This window comes from Argiope bruennichi, chromosome 11, assembly GCF_947563725.1.
Source record: "Argiope bruennichi chromosome 11, qqArgBrue1.1, whole genome shotgun sequence".
Lineage (NCBI taxonomy): Eukaryota > Metazoa > Arthropoda > Arachnida > Araneae > Araneidae > Argiope > Argiope bruennichi.
The window spans coordinates 4,667,054-4,686,900 of NC_079161.1; the positions used below are offsets into that span (position 1 = coordinate 4,667,054).

Sequence of the window (19,847 nt, forward strand, 5' to 3'; positions counted from 1 at the left end):
TCTTCCATGTTCAATATATCTCACAGGTGCATCCAACTTATCCTGCTGTATTCCTATTTTCCGTTGATTGGACCAGTCTATTCTTTAACAACACATAAAAGTTTAAACACATATATAAGTTAACATAAGTATAACATATTAAGTTTAAACATATGTGTCATTTAAACTCACTACCTAAAACATTAAAAATTGAACTTTAGATGTTTTTCGAATCCAACAAATATGGCACATTATGTACTAGTATTTTGTACGGTCCATTCTGAATAACTATTCCAATAAACAGTAAAGCACATTGTTGAAGAAAGAAAAAAAACGGGAAAAAAAGATTCATTAAGCGTTATCTTAATATGTGTTGGAACCCCTCTATCTAAAAACTTTCTTTGCAGCTTTTGAAAAAAGTAAGTACCTTTTAAGGACCATTTTTTGCTAAATTAAAAACTTTAAGATACTTAAAAATGGTTTTTGATTTTAAACACTTTTCATTACACTACACATTCTTCCTTTATTGTTTTCCATGCTTCTAACAAATAAATCAAATTCTTTACTTTTATTAAATGCATTATAAAAAATTATAACAGTTTAATGACAGATGGCAAATTCTCTTACAATTTGAAAATAAACCAGTCTTTATTTTGTATAATTGTATAAAATATACACAATGAAAAGACACAGGAAATCTAAGAATTCAAGCTTTTAAATTTATTTTCTTCTAAATACATACACAATATTTGCAACATTTTAATACATCTCATAAACAAAAATAAGAGAATTTTTCATTTATTCATATTGTTTAATAAATTTGTGCATATTTTTCTTGCAGTTTTCATTTTTACTAACTTCTTTCAGATTATCAAGAAATCTGAAGAGAACAACATTTTGAAGAGACACCTGAACAAATATTTGGGTTGTTTTTCATAAAATATGCGGAGTTCCAATATTCATCACACTATATCCAATGTCACAGAAGTATCACAATGAAAATAAGCCAATGGCAAATCAAATTTGCACACGTATATCAAAACTGGTTTTACAACTAAAGAGATAAAATATGCTATTTTTACAAATTTAGAGCCCATCCCTTAAATATCAGTCTTAATAGGAACAGAAGAGATTTTTTTTTCCAAAGAAAGAGTGTGCAACATTACATTAGCACCACAGGACGAAATACACGACAAAAGAAAACCCGCATCATTTCAGAAATGTTATATCTTATCCCCACACAACATGACTGAAAAAAGGGAATGAAAATGGAGATCCTTGCAGAGATGTTATTTTAATAAATTGAATTCCTAACTCATATTTTAGAAAACTTTTAGAACAGCTGCCTGCCAATTCCATTAAAATGTATAATATCAAGTGCCAAACATTTTATCAGCTTAGTCTCACATTCACAAAAAATCTTTAGAAATATATCAATTTATATAATTTCACAACACTTCATTTGCAGAACATAACAAAAAAAAATGCACACCAAGAAACCAAATATAGTTTGAGATACATTTAAACACTTGACTAAAGTTAATAAATCTCACAGTGTAAAAAGTGCAAGCAAATGACAAACTCTACTACAACCTGAAAAAACAATAAACTTAAAATATGACAAACATTGCCTAAACAACATTAAAATTTAAACTATAATAGATTTTAACAATACAATGATATGTGTATGTATGCAACAAAATCCAGCAAGATAATTTTTCAAGAAACAAAAGGCTGAATAAAAAAAGTAAAATTTTTCACAATATTTTCAGTGAATCACATCACATATAACTTCACGAATAAAAAAAAAAAGTTATGGGATATTTACTAATCAGAACAGTGGTCCACATTTCCATGAGAACAGCATAAAAGAAAAATTAAGGTTACTTCCATTTTTTTTACAATAACAAATAATAAAAAAAAATATACATGAAATTCAGTATGAAAAAGAAATTGCAAAATATATAATAAATTGACTCACTCTAAATTCTACATACCTAAAATGGATAGGCGAAAGCATAACTGTTATTGCAGACCACTGAAAAGGGAACAGATTACAGAACTATTGCACTACTCACACAAACTGCTAATCTAGATCTAAATGCACTCTGTTACCAAAGGTAGGCAGTGTTTCACACTGCTCCAGTTCCTACCAAAATTCAATAAGAATATTGAAAGTTTACATTAGACAAATATTTGCCATCCTCTGTTTAAGGAAACATTTGGCATCAACAGTATTTTATAAATACTTCATCTATAAAAGGGTTTACAACACCACAATCTTTTCCACACATGTAACACACTATTTGAATAATAAAGCGTTTAAAGCTTATGTGCATGTCATATGTGCTTTGTTTTCCTCTTAATAATAACTTCAATGGCAAATGGCACACATTTAAAATGGGGAGCAATACACAAGTCCATTCAGAACAATCTACAAACAAGAAAAGGACTAAAACTCAATGATAAAATGCAAGAAATTGAGAGAGAAAGAGAGAAAGTGACGAGTTTTAACATTGAATTTCCTTAGAGAAATTTTTTTAAGTGTACTTTAATCTACCAACAGTTCAAAGTGAACACTTCCTAGTCTGTCTCCTCTGTCAAAGTGGATGTTCTTGGCCCAGGCACGACACTCTACGTTGACGAGCACTCCACGGTTGATGTGGTTGAAATGAGCGAAGACGAAGGGTGACCTGTATCCTACCTGATTGGTGAAAGGGAAGTACATGAAGGGAATGCCCTGGCTTGGACGATAATCGATCTCTCCTATGTTGTCTTTGTCGGCAGAATTCTAGAGATAAAAATAAAATTATTAATCATAAGAAGAGGAGGAAATAAACAGAAAAGAAATAATAGAGAAAAGATTTATCTCATCCTCTAGGAAATAATTGAAATGAGTGTCATCCAAGAATGACTGATGCAATTTCATTTCAAAAATCTAGAAAACTACAATAAAAAATCTGCTGCTTTAAATTACTCAGAATATTAATGCAATGTCAAATATATATGGATATACTAAAACAATCTCATTGGCAAGACTAAAAATAATAAAATAATTTTGAAGAAAATTAATAATGACTAACAATTGATAATTTTATGAAATTTATATCTTCAATTTTATTTATCAAAACAGTGAAATATTGAAAACAATTATTACTCACTACATTTCACAATGTGATTCTCTATGGTTTATTTTCTAATCAATTTTTAATTTGCATTTTGATAAGCAAAAAAGGATAATCGTGCTTGCTTTCTTTTCTTTTGTAAAAAAATGAATGCTTAGTTTAATCAGCAAGGCATTTTGATGCAGACAATGGCTTTTTTTTTTATTTACCTTTAATCCTTCCATTAAGAAAATTAGAATCTGAAGTAAAACATAAAAACAGGCAATAAAGAGGAACTATAGTCAGAAAAGAGTTAACAGGAGGGAAAAAAATTTGTATGTATTCTAGCTATTTAATAAATTTTCTCTGGAAACTTCACCAGTTATCTTGTGGGATTTTCTGATCTAAAAAATTTCACATGTATTTTTTTTTTTTTTTTTTGTTTGTTAAATGAAAATAAATATAATACATGCTACATGACATTCAAAGATGCTCACTTTTGTCATCACAGTACCACTCATATGATTGGACTTTCAAAAAGTCAGTCTATGAAAGTGAAACAGATTTAACTGTTTTAAAAACATTTAGTATTTTATCTTTCCATTTCTTCCAGTTTGGATATCTCAGCCCAAAGTTAACATAGTATTCCAACTTCTTCAGAAAATTTCTTTTCATCACTTAAAATTCTATTTGGCAAATTAATCACTAATCTCATTTAAAAAAGGGGGAAAAGAAAAAGAGCTGTTATGTTATCTTGCACAGCAGCATTCAACCTATTAAATTCAATGAATAAGTCTTTTTAGAGCAAACTTTTAAAGTACAAAATCAGACCATTTAATGTATATTTGTAGCAGAATGTAGTTAATTTCTTTTCTATATAGCTTTACATAACCCACAGTAATTTAAAATAATTCTACATCACAATAAATTAAAATACCAGGAAGATTAAATTTTTTACATTGCCACTGGCAAATTATCAACTGAAAAAATGTAATTTTTTGACCACAGATAACACACAAAATTTGATATTGCAAGCAATTCTTGAAAAAAAAATTCAGAAAGTAAGAAGAAAGAGATCTAGAACGAACCATTCCTGGTCATTTGAAGTGTCATTAATAATGCTTCAAATGACCAACTTTCTGCCATTCCCATATGAAGTGGGAATGGCAGAAAACTTTTCAAAAGAGCTGATATTACACTTTCTGGATTTATTTCCATTCAGTCAAATTATGCTTAATCATATTTTATAGATTACTTTCCTAAATGACGAAAACAATTCAACATTTGGAAAGTGATAACCTTTTAAGAAAAATCAAAACATTCTTTTCTAGCAAATTGTAAATTAAACTATTCCTAAATATGTACTTTTAAAACTATTCTTGATCACAACACCCATTAAAATAGCTCCTTTTACATGCATGTTTCTATTAATAATTAAAAGCATTTTTTTTTTTTTTTTTTGCCCCTTAAGAGAAGTTTTGGAATTATTCCTCCAACTAATGAAATCAAAAATCCAATGTTGACTAATCATTGTTGGAAGAGATAATTTTGAATAATTTAAGAGAATCTGAATGGGTGACAATCAAAAAGTTCAATTACCAGATACAAAACATAGTTATAGTTTTAACTACGGATTAGAGACAAAGTTATTGTGTAGAATCTCATGAGAAGATTGAGACAATACATGATTATTTAAGGATTTATTTACAAACTGCAGGAACAAATAATTTTTTTTTATTATTATTAAACATCTACTTTTTCAGAATAAGGCTGACAATCACTTACTAATAGCTGAATTTTGATATTGTTAGAAAAACAGATGTATTTAAATATATGCCCCAATGTTTTTAAAAAGCTTTGGTTTTTTGTTAAAATATAATCACCTTTTGATTATATAGTAACATGTTAAAAAGGGTAAAAAAAATTTTAATGTAAAGATATAACAAAATGATAGCAATAGTTAATGGCTAAAAGAAAAACTATTAGAGTGATTGCACATTCAGAATAATGCTTAAAACAGTGTTGCCATTCAAACTTTGCAGAAAAAAAGTGTTTTCCTGTATGTACATGCAGTATAAAAGGAAATGTAACTGACACATGAGTGCTGTTTGCACAACAGAATAACAATATCCTCCCCGCAGTTTATTAGTGTAAAAGGTCTGAAAGAGTAAAAAGTTCAAAATTACCTGAAATAATAGTATATTAAATGCATGTTAATTTCTATATGCAGAAAAAACAAAATTTTCTTAATTTATTGCACAGAATTCATATGTCAAGGGAGAAAAGATATTAATCACTGACCTCATGCTAATTTAAAGTTACACAAAATTAAAAACTCCAAGGGATAAAACAAAATAACATTTTAGCTATCATGATACAAAACATTTAATAATTATTTAACAAAAACGTTTTTAAAAAATCTTATTTTTGTTTGCCAATTCATATATTTGAGCATCAATTTCTGCAATTTCTGAAGAAATTTTAGCCATCAGACCCCACCCCCTTCTTTGCTATAATTTAATTTACAATGTTATTTTGCACTTGCCACACTTTTTCCTGTACATTTTTCTGCTGTTCTAAAGTTTCATAATATTTTACATGTACTAATTTTGATTCCTGGCCCAAATCTCTAAAGATTAGAGCACTTCAAACATCTCTATAGAAGTCTATGACATGCACAGTTCTCAGACCAATTACAGAATATCCTTTCAGCTTTTCAACAAGCATATCCTAGTTGTTACTAAATTCATTTATCACAGTCACGGATAAGTGATTGACAATACAAGAAATATTTTTACAACTTTCAAAATTCAGAAAGCATTAAAAATCCTTTAAGCAAATTTCTTCATTAAATGAACCATGCAATTCTTTGTATTCCCTTTTTAATCGAAATGAAACTTCACATTCCCTGAACATGCAGGCAAAATTTGTGATTTAGAATAATGAAGTTAAGCAAAGCATTTATTCAATAAATAGGCACAAACTAGATTAAAAAGAAAATTTCTGAACATGTATTCAAATGTTTTTTTTATTTTATTATTATTATTATTTTCAGGGGAAAAGGGGGAAAAAAAGAAACCTAATAAATCTTCTCCCCCCAACCTCAGCATCAGTAGCCGCACTAGGTATTCAAAGTACCAAGTAGTCACTGCTTCTCCCCCCCCCCAAAAAAAATAAAGCTGATCTAAGCAGAACAAAAGGGAAGTGAATAAAAAAAAAATGAGTTTTCACAATTTAACAGTCTTGAATGCTGTTTTACTTTCAGAGCTATGGCAACAATCTTTTATTCCTGCCATGTTTTAAAAAAATAAGATTTTTAGATTCTAAAAATTTCGAATTTAAAATTTTCTACATTTTTCTAATTTGTAAGAAAAAATTCAAAGTTCCCTGCATTTTCTCCTTTTTTAAAGAAAATTTCTAAACTTCCATGTAAAAATTCTATCCACTTTAAAATATGATATGGAAATTAATTTTTTTTTTTTTTTTTTTTTAAAGATTACAAGAAAAAGAAAGAATAAAGGAAGGAAGAGAAAATTTATGATTTGCATCTCAGTTCAGATAACCTATTTCCAATTGAATAAAATAATTATCATAAGTCCTAAATTCTTCTTTTTAAAGATTTAAGCCTTATTTAATTTTTCCAAAATCATTAAAAAATAGAATTGTAAGATGCAAAATATAGTTTTTCATTCAAAATGCATTTCTTTACTAGATGTGCAGTCCTTGTAAAAAACAAGTAATTGTTTAAACTTGACAAACTGAAATACAAGACATTTTTCATCACATTATATATTCCTGTATCTTTTGCTTATTAAAACAAACTATATACCTCTCCAGTGCAAGTGACATAAATCTTGTCTTTGTCAAAAGGTTCCTTCAAGTGGGGGACAAGTTCTTGAGGAGGTTCTTCATAAGCTTCGGGGATCCAGTCAAAAATCTGAAAAATTCACCTTTACATAAGTCACCAACATTTACGCTATAGATTTCCTACAACTGTGTACTACATATAAAATGCATTGATTTACAAACTGGTTCAAAATGTTAATCTTTTAAAATACTAAACATGTTAATTATTCAAAACAATAACAAAAAAATGAAGGAAAAATTAAAATTAACCAAAAAGTTAAGAAAACATAATAGCAAAGTAAACACCACATAAAAATTTAAATATCAAGCACTTTTTAAAGCTAAAAATTACATTAAGAGTAGGTGGGGAAATATGTGCAATCAAATTTTCTAACTATCGATATATACCAGGAATAGAAATTTTTTTTTTTATTGAATGTATAAAATTATAAAACTCAAAGAGATCTGCATTCAATATTTAAAAGTAAAGCCACAAAATTAATATCTAATAAAGTTGTCAACTAATATCTGAAGTATCTTAATATTATGAGAAAATGAAAAATATTTAATAAAAAAGTATAACTTTAAAAAACAGTTTAAACTCAGAATTCAATCTTTAATTCTTACAATAGCTGATCACTTAGAAACTGATATTAGATACTATGCACATTGCTATGAAAAATTTATTAACAAAAAAAGTAATTTTAACTAATTTTTGAAAGAATAGACAATTTTGAATTCTTTTAAAATTTAAAAAAATGGTCAAATAACTCACTGTAAGTACTAATTTGATTTTTTAGAAATTGAATTGAACATCTCAGCAGTTCTTGGGAAGGTTATACTTCATTTGTATTTCTCTTTTGCCAGTATTATCATTTTAATAAGATCCCTTATGATAGAAAAGTATCTAACTAGAACATTCTTTATTTTCTTAACAAAACTATTGTACTGTTATAAACTGTGATTTAATAATTGATTTCATTTCCTTAAATTCAATCTGCATATTCAGGATACACTCAGTATGAAAAAAAAATTTAGATATTTAATTGTCCCATTTCTTGAGTTACAATTGGATGAATTTAAATGTTTTAATATAGAATTGTAATGTTTCTTCTTTTAAAAATTATCAAAGTAAAGTTAGCTCTAGACAGAATGATAATAAAAATAAATCGAACCAAAATATTTAATAATTTTTATTTTTCACTAATTAGCCTATTTCCATAATTTTTGCTAAATGGTAAAGTTTTATTTCTTAAATAAAAATGATTTTCATCTAAAAAAATTTATTTAGAACTGATACATCTGCATAAAACTGAAGTTCGTCTTGTTTTTAATACAATTTTATACCTGATTATTAAGCATCTTGATTTCAATTGTAAAATTATAAAATATAAACAAGAATTAAAACTTACTCTGTTCAGTTTAATGAGAATGCAGGGTTTTCCTTCTGGGAACCCAAACTGTCGTTCTAAAGAGCAAGGCTCTGTTTTTCCTTCAAGCAACGGGAAGTTGCAAACTCTTTCTCTGGAGGCAGTCTGCTCTTTTGTGCAGGTCTGTACATTGGTTCCAGTGCGATACTTGCGGTAAGCTATGGGAAAAAAGGCAAATTATAGCAAAAAAAATTTTTAATGTTATTTAATGAAATAGTCTAAATACATATTAAAGGCTTTCACAATCTGAGTATGACTTTGAATGCTTGTAAAGCATGCATTTTAAAGGCTAAAAAAATTATTAAATAAATTAATTTAAGTAAACAAAAGGGAAAACTAAGTTCAGTATTACACTTTTCAATGAACTAGAAGGACAATCGTGTAAGTTAAGAAAAAAAATCCAAATTGCATTGTTATTTAATTAGTTACCATTTAATCCCATCTGAAGAGACCAACAAAAATTCATGTTTATAAATGAAAAAATATTTAATATAGGAATATATAAGCAGAATAATATTGCCAAAAAAATACTATTATACTTACATTTTTAAAACCATAATTAATTTTTTTAGATCAAAAATCAAAAATGTTGGAACACAATTTTAAAATTGTGAATTAATTTTCAGGAATCTTGGGTACAAAAACTGATTTATTAATGCTACATCATTACTCTTCCAAGATTTTCAAAGAATAATAGGGATAAACTACTGATTTTATGAATTCATTCCTTAATAGAAAGCAGAAATTGAATTTTTTTAAATATAGCTATTGATAATTAGATCAAAATTCAAAATAAAGGCTAAAAATGTATTGGCATAAGTTGTAACAAAAGTAAAACAAATAACTTTTTTCTGTTTTGATTACAGAATTTGCACATAGAGAAATACTATCTTAGATTAATTAAAATAAAAGTTTTTTTTTTTCCACAATGTACAGAATTTGGCCACCTACTTTAGTAGAAAAAGGAAAAATTTTTTTTTTCTTATTCTATTTAGAGTTTCAATTAGTTTTTATACAATTATATTTCATTGTATTTTTTCAATTCTTTTTCTTTGTTTTTCTATGCTGGTGAGTGGAAAAAATGCTCCGAGAGAAAAAGGGCAATGAAAGTATTTTTTAACTAAAGAAAATTAAGGATTTAAGTTCAGGAAATCTGGTAACACTAACATTATGCAGAAACAGCCACAAAGATTCTTTTAACAAATCACTGGTCCCACAGCTGGAAAAGAAACACCAAGCTTACTTACGTTGAAGAGTTTCATTCAAGTTGGAGACCCAGTATTCGACAGTATCGTTGCGGGTAGCATTGAACCAGATGAGGGTGCTGTCAATATTAGCTTCTGGTGGGGATGGTCGGAAACCAAGTCCTGAAAGATTTTTTTTTCTTTAAATTTTGATTAAACAAAAGAAATATTCAAGTGAGGGGGAAATATAAATCATAAGTAGTTGGAATATATTCAGATTTGCATACTGCTCTTAAGACAGCAATGTATACTGTATCAGGATGGAAATGAAACCTAATTTATCGAAACAATAATTCATGGTACAGGTAATCTCTCCCTCATTTTTTAAAATAAAACAACTTATACTTAAAATAGCTGCTTTAATTTTAAAACCATTAAAATACCTCCGCATGACAAGATTAATTATGCAGCATGTTAGATGAAATTTAAAAACTGTTGCAATTTAATTGAGCAAATAAATAGTAACAGAATTTGTTTTAATGACTGTTGATCCACAGGAATAAATGTTTTCTAGAGACTTCCAGCATTTTGAACATGGGGAATTAAGCTGAATTCTCAGCCCAAATAAAAATGGATTTATACTGTGAATACCTCACAGGAAAAAATGTAACATATTTCCATATGTATATTCATTTCACATATTAGGTAAACTTACATTAATATTTGATACTAAAATAAATTTTCATTACAGGATTTTAAAAAAAAATATTAAATGTAAAGTTAAGAATTTAATTTTTCTAAATTTAAGATTAAAAATCTGCATTAAATAATAAACAAAAGAAAAGCATTTTTTTAAAGATGGCAGACTTTTTTTTTTGTACAAAAAATTATAAAAAAACAGGTTACTTCATTAAATTTTCAAGAAATGTTTTCAAAATATACATGAAAAAGAGAAAGAAATTTAAACTAAAACATAAAAATATGAAAAACTAGCTAAATTAATATATCACCATCACCGTAAAATAAATAATGCAAAATATATTAGAGTATTTTTAACACAGACACCACAATCATAATGCTTATTTCATCATAATTACTAATTCAATTATCAAACAACTACTCTAAAAATTTAGAATTACACAATTATCCAGGAACGAATTTTTACTATACCCATCTAGAAATTAAAAAATAAAAACATGTTAAAGTACTTACCAGGACTTGAACCTATCCTACTTGCATCTAGTTTCCATTTAGGTTGATTATCGTCTAATGTCTGGTAAAAAACTACAAGCATGCATGTCCAAAATGCAGCCAGGCAGGCATAGAAGATGATGTAGAAGAGTGTGATTTTGACTAGAAAAAAAAATTAAATGCATTTAAACAATGTACCAAAATTAAAATTTTACATCATAAAGTCTAATACATATAAGCTACTAGAATATAAAGAGGCTTGAAAATTATTCTAATATCACATAGGAATTCTGTGCAGATACACTTCAGAAATCAGAAAGTGAGAAATACTTTTAAAGACATAACAGAAATCAAATAAGTAACTTATTTAGCCCTTTATATTGGTTTGTCAATGCCAATGGTTTTGAAACTTTCCATTCATGGTACCTTTATAGCTTGCAGATTTTTCCAACAATTATCTTTTAAAGTAGTCAATTTTATATCAGATATAAATAAATGTATAATTTGTTGAATATGCTTCAATAATAAGTGGGTTATAAAAGCTTTTAGATCACAATACACCTTCTCAAATAGCAAAAATTTGAATGTAGTTTCATTTTCTTTCCCATATTGATTTTCTATAATAAGCTAATCACAGCATCTGCCCAACTTTATAGTAATGAGAAGTAATAAATAGAATTAAGATTTTTTAGCCCTCAGCTCTATTGAAGAAGTTGAAACTTCTCAGAATGAGATGGTGCACATTTTGGGAATCACTGACTATGGAATCAGTACTCAGCATCATCCTCTGGATCCTTATTTTTAAGAAAAATTCTTTTATGGCTAAGTTTTATATATTTTATGATCCCCAATTATGAAAAACTGAAATGAATTAAAGTTTTCACAAGCTTAATTTAATTAATTCTCTTTATATCCATGAAAGCATGAATAAATAATTAATAGCAAAGTTTCATTTAAAACAGACCTGAAGCAGAAACACTCGTAGAATTTTCGTTTATTAACAGCCATATCATAAAATATTTAAATAAAAATAGCTCATCCTATTTAAAGACCTAACAGAGCCATGAAGTATCAAAAATTGACAGAACAGTGTGTAGTTTTTAAAAAATCTGTTTTTACATTAAAAAAGTTGATTTTAAAATTTATAAAAAATACAGATTTAATATCAGTTCATAGATAAAGAAAAAAATTACATGTACCATCTACCGTACGAAAAAAAAAACTCAGATTTTCTCAATTGTAAATAAAATTACCTCAGCTTATCCATTGCTAGTATCAACAACAATAACTACTACAATGACATATTTCCTAAATCTTTGTTTCATATTTAATATTTTAAAATACAGAAATCTAATTAAGCTTTTCATATATATCTTGCTAGCTTGTAAAACTATGATTTATAAAAAATATATTTTATAGATATTCACTTTTAAATGAACCAAAGTCACACTTATGAAACACTTTATAAAAGGAAAAAAAGGAAGAAAAAAAAACTAAGAAATTTTAATTATAACATGACCATAAAAAAAGTCCTAAATTCAATTAAAAAGAAAAAATTCATATCAGTGAACATATTACTTATTCTGGAGTTATAGATATGCTTTAAAATAGCATTTGAATTGCACATTAGTAAGAAACAATATCTAATTTAAGATATTCATACAAGTTTAATAATTATATATTTCAATAAAATATTATTTATATATAAGTAAAGGACAAAGGTAGTAAAAACTAATACAAATTTTATTTCCAACAAAGTTTAAGAAAAAATGTAATGATCCAGTTTGCCATCTATTAGGGATAGATGGAAAACCATTATATGAGAAGCTAAAAAAAGCAAAACATGTTTTATATGTTTTAAGACTGATTTTATGAAGCTAGCTTTTCCACTCATAGAAGAGTGTTTTTTGAAACTATTATTGAATAGTAAATTTTACAGAAAATAATAAATAAAAAGTTTATCATATACTACATTATCATATTAGTTATAAATTACATTTCATATTGCAATGACATGATTAAGGTTTTAAGTTTGTTTTCAGAATAAATAAAATATGTTTTATAAGTCATTAATTCAAAAAGGATTTTGTATTAATCAATGAAATGTCCCAATTAAAAGAACAAAATATTAGATATTACTGTTAGAATTAATTTGAAAAAATAAGAGCAAAATTCTAGCTAGATTTAAATTCTACAAATCTTTTAATTATTTAATACTACTCTTTTCATGCTGAATAATACTTCATAGTTGTATCTTTATATGCTTATAAAGGCAACAATTAAAACAAATATGAATATATATATATATATATATATATATTGAAGATAAGAATTTTTTTTATATAAAATGATGCAAATATCTAATCATACTTTATAAAACTATAATATTACTAATTCATCTACAAAAAAAAAAAAAAAAGAAACTGAAACCATGCAATTCCAACTCTGAAGTCTGCGAGAGATAACTTTGCCCTATCTAGGTTCTGGATATATTTATCATATCTAAGCTTCACTTAGCTTTAGATTTAATTTTATCTATACCAAGTAGATTAAAAATAGCACTTCAGATAAAATTTTGTAAATATTTCATGAATTTAAATGTATTTTATCCAAAACATGAAGATGTAATAACTTAAAAGTATTGAAATTATTTTACAGTTAAGAAACATTTCTAAAATATTCAGATGGTTCTTCATGAATGTATAATTCATTAACTGCCACAGATTAACAGCTAACAATAGATTTATATACAGCAACATACATAATTTTAAAAAAATAGAAAATACATGATTTTATATATACAGATTAATTAAAATCAAAAGTATAAGTGTTGATTAAATCTTATGAATATTATCTTGATTTTTTTTAAAAATAAGCTTGTCATTTTTTATTAAATTTTATAGATTACTTATAAGAAAATTAATTATTTAATAACTACTGATTAAAATAAAAAAACATAACATATTTTTGAGTACTATAATAAATAGAAAATATATTTCTTAGCTAAATTCATAAAAAAAAAAGAACATTGTTAAAATTTTAAGGTCAACTGCTAAAATTGAAGCTAATACTAGGATAAATTACCATTTTAGAAATGTTAATATCTAACACAAAATAATTCTAGAAATTTTTTAAAAAAATAATTTACTCAGCAAATTAAAATTTAATATTTCAATTCATAATTCTTCATTAATATGAAAATGAGCGCCTTAAATTTTAAGTATTCTTTTCGTATTATCGCAGGAATATTGGTACTTTTTTATTATTATTATTCTTCCTCTCTGAAGGAGAGTATCTAATCACATCTGAATCTCAATTTAAACAACTGCATAGTTTTATTGCACAAACTTAGTAAGATAGTGCACAAATATATATACATATCAGGCCCTTATACAAAAATAAATATATGAACATAAAATATTTCGCATAAATTTTAAAAAAAATTTCTCTATTTCAAGAATACAATCTATGAATAAGAACATTTCAATTTAAATAGGGCATCGTATATTAGTAATTCAGGGCTTAGGGAACCATATTACACTTTGCAGATTCTAAAAAACATTGTGAAATTTAACTTCTGAAGTTACAAAGAAAGTACAGAATTGAAATCCTTGCATACAAATATTTAAAGAAAAAAAATATACGAAAAACTTGTACTTACACCAACTTAACCCTGTTCTTCCCAGGCATTCTTTAGTTTCTGAATTCCAGATCATTTTCTTGAAGCTCTGCCACTTGGTTTCCTCTTCGTGAGATTTGTAATAAGTTTCTCCTTTATCTTCCATCTTGAAGGAAGCTGTTAATTTTTAATTAATAGAATTATTACTTTAAGATAAATTACGAACAGCTTCCAAGCACCCTTGCCAATAACCCGAAGGTGATCCGAAAATGAAGCCCGTCTGCGCTTGCGCAATATCGACAGATCATCGCGCACCCTGGTGTAAAAAAGCAATACTTCCCATATCTGATTTGATAATTAGTTTTTGGAGGCACGTCTTCTACATGGTCTAGTTTCCAATGGCCTGCCGTCTTGCAAAAGCAGTGAGAAAAGAGAAAAAGAAAAGAAAAATCAATTCCATTAAACTGCTTGAAGAGCAAAGTCAGACGAATGGTTTAATTAAAACTGTTTTAATAAATTTCATAGTTATGTTGCTCATACTTTCTTGAATCAAAATGGTGTAATATGAGCAATAAAAACGGAACACGATAAAAAAAATTATAACAAATTATCTATAAGTACTGAACGGTTTTAATACATATCTTTTTAAAAAATACATCCACAAAAAATGAAAATAATCAAATTGCGATGCAAAAAATACTAAAGATTTATATCATACTTTCAATCTAAAAGGTATCCCAAAAAGCAAACCTCGATTTTTTTTATTATTTATAACAAAATTGTAGAGTCGTTTTATAGGATTCTAAACCTTTTTATTTGAATGAGAATATAGAGAATGAAATTTATCTTATATTTTAATTTAAAAGCACGTTATTACTTCTAATTTATTACAGATCTTTGTAAAATATATTTTCTAACAAACAGTATCAATTTTTTTTATTGAATAATGATGTCTGATCAGTGAGGTATATTCTTGACACTAATTTTCAAAAAACAGAGGTTATGGTTATTTCATTAAAAACGAAGATAGTGGTGTAGCTGTCGGCAGGGTAAGAGGGAGGGGGATGAAGCCCCTGTCACCAGTCTTCAGAGGTTTCATGGAGGCAAAATATTAGTACATATATATGCTTTTTTTTTTATATATATATACAAATGGAGGCGTCGCATATGATAAGTTCAGAGATAAAGTTATCAATTGAAAAAAATGAGGAATATTTGTAAATTAAAAAGATATAATCTTACAGAAAATCATAGATATAAAATCCAAAAGTAAATCATTTTTATGCAAAAAATCTAATTAGTTTTGATAACGGTATGTTCTATACTAACAGGTTGGGGAGGGGAGAATGAAAAACAGAATCGCTATTATCAAATAATAATAGATTAGATTTATAATAACTTTTCAAATAACTTATATTTAAGTGAAAAACATTACATGGTAATGTAACTGATCAACAGATAATTAATTAATTGCAACTTGAAGAAATGTTATTTAATATCCTATATAGTTCTGAAATTAAAAATTAATTATTAGTAAGATTATCTCCGTGATAAGAAAATTTATGACGAAGAAGAGATTCCAGAACTCGGGAAGAAAACATTAATTATGTCTTCTTTACTGGTCTACTTCCTTTGTTGTTGTTTTTCTTGTTCGAAAAAAAAAAAAAATTACATTTTAATACTATACTATTTTTTTTTAATGATTTGCTTACATATTCTGAAGATTCTGAGTATTTCAGTTTTTTTTTTATAATGCATTTAAATGTAAATGTTTTCAATTTTTAAAGTACTTAATTGGTTGTTCTTTTATTCCATTATTATATTCTGTGATGAGTGGATTTGCGTATGTTTGTATGTGTTTATTTTGTGAATCATTGTTCTTTATTTTAGGAATTTTTATTTTTTATTTTTGTGTCTTTCAAGACATGACGCACTATATATAAATTTATAGCGCGTACTTTCAAATAAATAAAAATAAATTTATACTTATTCTTTGTTACGGTTAGCCACCGAGTTCGATATATTGTCTAAAAAATTTTTTGGTAGGCTTTAAATTTTTTAGATTTTAATGAAAGATTCTGAGAAATTTTGGAATATCGCCGAAGAAATAAAATTTATGATCAACAAAAAAATTGGAGCATATTTTGAAAAATTTCGTAATGGACACAATTCGAAATATTTACAAAAATTTCGTAATAATATAATTAAAGGCAAAACTTATAGGATTTTTTAAAACTCTTAACGTATAAAGTTGGAAGCAAACCACAAGAAATACTGTGTTTGGTCATGATATTTTCAGGAAGAAAGTTTTCACAGCTGATTGCCAAGAAAACAATAAATATGTAGCACTTTTCTAGGAAAATTTATTTAATAATGAAAAATTGCTGCAAAATGTGAACACGACGTTTTATTTTCGGCTCAAAACAAGTTTTTCTTTACTGTTAAGTCAGAAAGCAAAAAAAAAAAAAAAAAAAGGAAGAAAAGATAATTGTGAAAAGGTTTTGGGAATTATTTTTAAAAGGTATGCAATGGAAGCTTCATATAGAATTTTTAATCTTGCATATATGAAATATTAGAGATTCATAAAATTTGGAGATTTCTATTCATTTTTTGGGCGATATTCGTTTATTGAAAATTTGTCTGTTCATCAAAAATCGATTTGCATGCGATCATTCAAAACAGAAATAGATAGATGAGATTTGTCATGTGGGTGTATTATTAGAAATGTAAATCTGTCCCACATTTTGAATTCAATCCGTCTAATGATTGACCGTTTGTCAGTCAGTTTATATGTGAATAGAAGAATGAACATACTCGAAAAACACAACTGCATAAACAAATAAAAATGGACAAAAGTTTTTGTTTGGCATAAGTTTGGCAAATATATTGCAGATTTATACCAACGTTTGGAGCCTATAAGTGGAAAGGTAGACATTCAAAATGCATTCTCGGTTTATATCACTGTATGAAACACAATGGCGGGAGTTATCTCCACGAAAAATTCTCATATACTTCCAGAGGAGTTGTCCCTCCCATAAATTAAAAAAAAAAAAAGAAATGTTATCATTGGATAGAGGAATAAACGTTACGCGTTGCTCGGGTTTTTTTTTCCAGGTTTTTTTGCAAATGAGCATTTTGCGTTTCGTAATGGAGGAAAGAAGATCGAGTATGCATTTTGGGCGCCTTTTTGTCTACGTATTGAAACCAAAACTTGATATAAAATCACAGTATTAGTAAAGCGGTCAGATATCAAATATCATTTATCTAAATCATTCTTTTTTTTTTCTTTTCTTTTTTTTTCAGTTTGCATGCACACGGAAATGTACAAACCATCAGAGGTTCAATAGTTTGGCTAATTTAGTTCTAAGTTCGATGTGTATCTACATTTCAGATGATAAAATTTTGCGTCAAATATTATCCATCTACCTCTCTTAATTGCATTCTGACAGCCATCTTCCTGGGAATGAATTTCATTCAAATTTTGACAGAAATATACAAATTTTGTGTAAACACAACCTACCGAATTTCATCCGTCTAGCTCATGGATAGACAGACAGACTTTATTTTTCAATGTGCTTTCCAGACGTCGAAATCCGTCCACGTTTCAAGGTTATACATTTCGATGATTGCGATATTTTCTATTCGAATATTTCAAATAAGAGAAAATGAAAATCACAATATCGTGTTAACATGCGAGATAGCAGACGGGAAGACACATCCGCGGGTTCCAAGTAGAAAGAAAATAAATTTGAAAAATAATAAATAAATTCTATTAGTTTCGCCTGAATCGTTCAGATTTTACTAGCCATTAAAATGGATTCCTTTCATCGGATACATTCGTTCCCAAAGCCTAAAAATAAACTTTGTTGTTGCAGTTTTATTACCTGAAACTCACAAAGCAGTAAAACAGGAGCACGGGAAGTAGAGTGTAACCCAGTACATTTCTCTAAATCAAACTGTCTAAAAAGTTTATTTTTCTTGTGCACGAAGTTTTAAAAAAGAATAAATGATAATCGACAAAAATTTGGGTTACAAAAAACATTTCTGAAATATGCCTGTCTGTGCCTCAATAGATGATTTTGATTATGATTTTGCTTTCAAATTTCTTAACGATAGCATAAATTTAAAAATAAAAAAAAAACTATTCTTTAACATTTTTATTTTGTACATTTTAAATTATAGTTCGCAAAATGTTGAAATTTGACCCAAAATAAAATATAAAGTAATAGCTGCACATGTTTTTTGAATATTTAAATAATCACAGACTGATTACTCCGACCCTCCCGAAGGCATACGGAGAAACTTGAATGACCGGACAGCCACAACAACAACTCTGGCAAGAACTGTGTTTGAGTCCAAAGAGCCATCATCGGCCACGATACAACCCTTCCCTAAGAAAGTACGTCCCGTCATCGATGGGAGATAGCCACCCCCACCCGTTAGTGTACCCTCAAGGGTGGTGAGAACCAACCACCATGCTCGCAGCTGCCCATCCTCACTTACAAGCCCCCCCCCCCCCGAGGGACTAAACATTTAGATGAAATAAATTTACATTTAAAAAAATTTTAAAAATGTCGTAAAACATCCATTTTTTTACCCTCCATCCAGCAATGCAGATCAGAGCATTCCAGCACGCTTTTTACAGCTTCTATGTTCCATAAAACATTTTATCTGTGTTACTCGCTTTCATCTCGTGTTCCGTAACGAAGATTGTCATTACGTGATTGATTATTGTTAATGGCATTGGGTGCATTAGAAATATTGCTGGCCCATCAGACGAAACTGTTATCTGCCCATTCCCTCTTATAATAACAGCTGAGATACAACATGTTTTTAAATATGTTAATGAACTACCGATGCTTAAAATGCAAATTAATAAACTAAAAAAAAATTTAAATAATTGTTTTAATAAACTTAAAATTTAAATTACTAAAATTTGTTTCAATTTATATGCAATTTTAATCTTTTGCTCATTTGAGACAACAACATATTTTCATATTTCCTTTTTACCTCCTTTTACTCTATTTGGCTGTGCTCGTGAAGACGGACAAAATGTCTTTCTTTGGATTCTTACGCCAACTCTATCCATTGGAACGTGGCCTAATGATGGCGTCAAGGTCAGCTTACCATGGATGCAAGAACTAAAACTTTCTTTGGGGCAATGCGTTCTCCTTCTAACGTAGATAGCTCAAATGTCGACCTCTACATCTGATCAAGATCAACAAGACCAAATTCGGCCCATGGTAACTTTCTTGCAACAACTAAGCTAAACTATTTCATTAACGTAATTTCCCTCCCTGTACTTGGCTGGAATGTTGTACACCATGCCGCTCCATTTTTGTACACCATGCCACTCCATTTTTTGCTCTCTCCCATTTAGTTGAAAACTGACCCATGCCACCTGCGTCACTTCAGTCCCTCAATGAATTCTTTGCTACAATACATAACAAATCCACCTTCTCTGCACCGCAAACATGGTACGAAGAATTAATAA

The 19,847-nt window shown here is 27.8% G+C and overlaps 1 protein-coding gene across 1 annotated transcript; it reads right to left on the reverse strand.

Moving 5' to 3' along the window:
* Nucleotides 1-678: 678 nt before the first annotated feature.
* On the reverse strand, nt 679-14,635 carry LOC129957009 (sodium/potassium-transporting ATPase subunit beta-like). The gene is made up of 6 exons (XM_056069114.1): nt 14,396-14,635; nt 10,756-10,896; nt 9,607-9,726; nt 8,342-8,517; nt 6,913-7,020; nt 679-2,770 (listed from the first exon to the last, which is right to left on the reverse strand). The coding sequence occupies exons 1-6, from the start codon at nt 14,517-14,519 to the stop codon at nt 2,531-2,533; spliced, it is 909 nt and encodes a 302-aa protein (XP_055925089.1). The 5' UTR covers nt 14,520-14,635; the 3' UTR covers nt 679-2,530.
* Between the last annotated feature and the right edge of the window lie 5,212 nt (nt 14,636-19,847).

What these genes read in the sequence shown, in the direction of transcription:
- LOC129957009 (XM_056069114.1), bottom strand. Translation starts at nt 14,519, where the DNA reads ATGGAAGATAAAGGAGAAACTTATTACAAATCTCACGAAGAGGAAACC. An exon ending in TAGGATAGGTTCAAGTCCTG is followed by an intron (nt 9,727 to 10,755) that starts GTAAGTACTTTA and finishes AAAATCTTTCAG; the next exon opens with GACTTGGTTTCCGACCATCC. An exon ending in CTTGAATGAAACTCTTCAAC is followed by an intron (nt 8,518 to 9,606) that starts GTAAGTAAGCTT and finishes TTTTTCCCATAG; the next exon opens with CTTACCGCAAGTATCGCACT.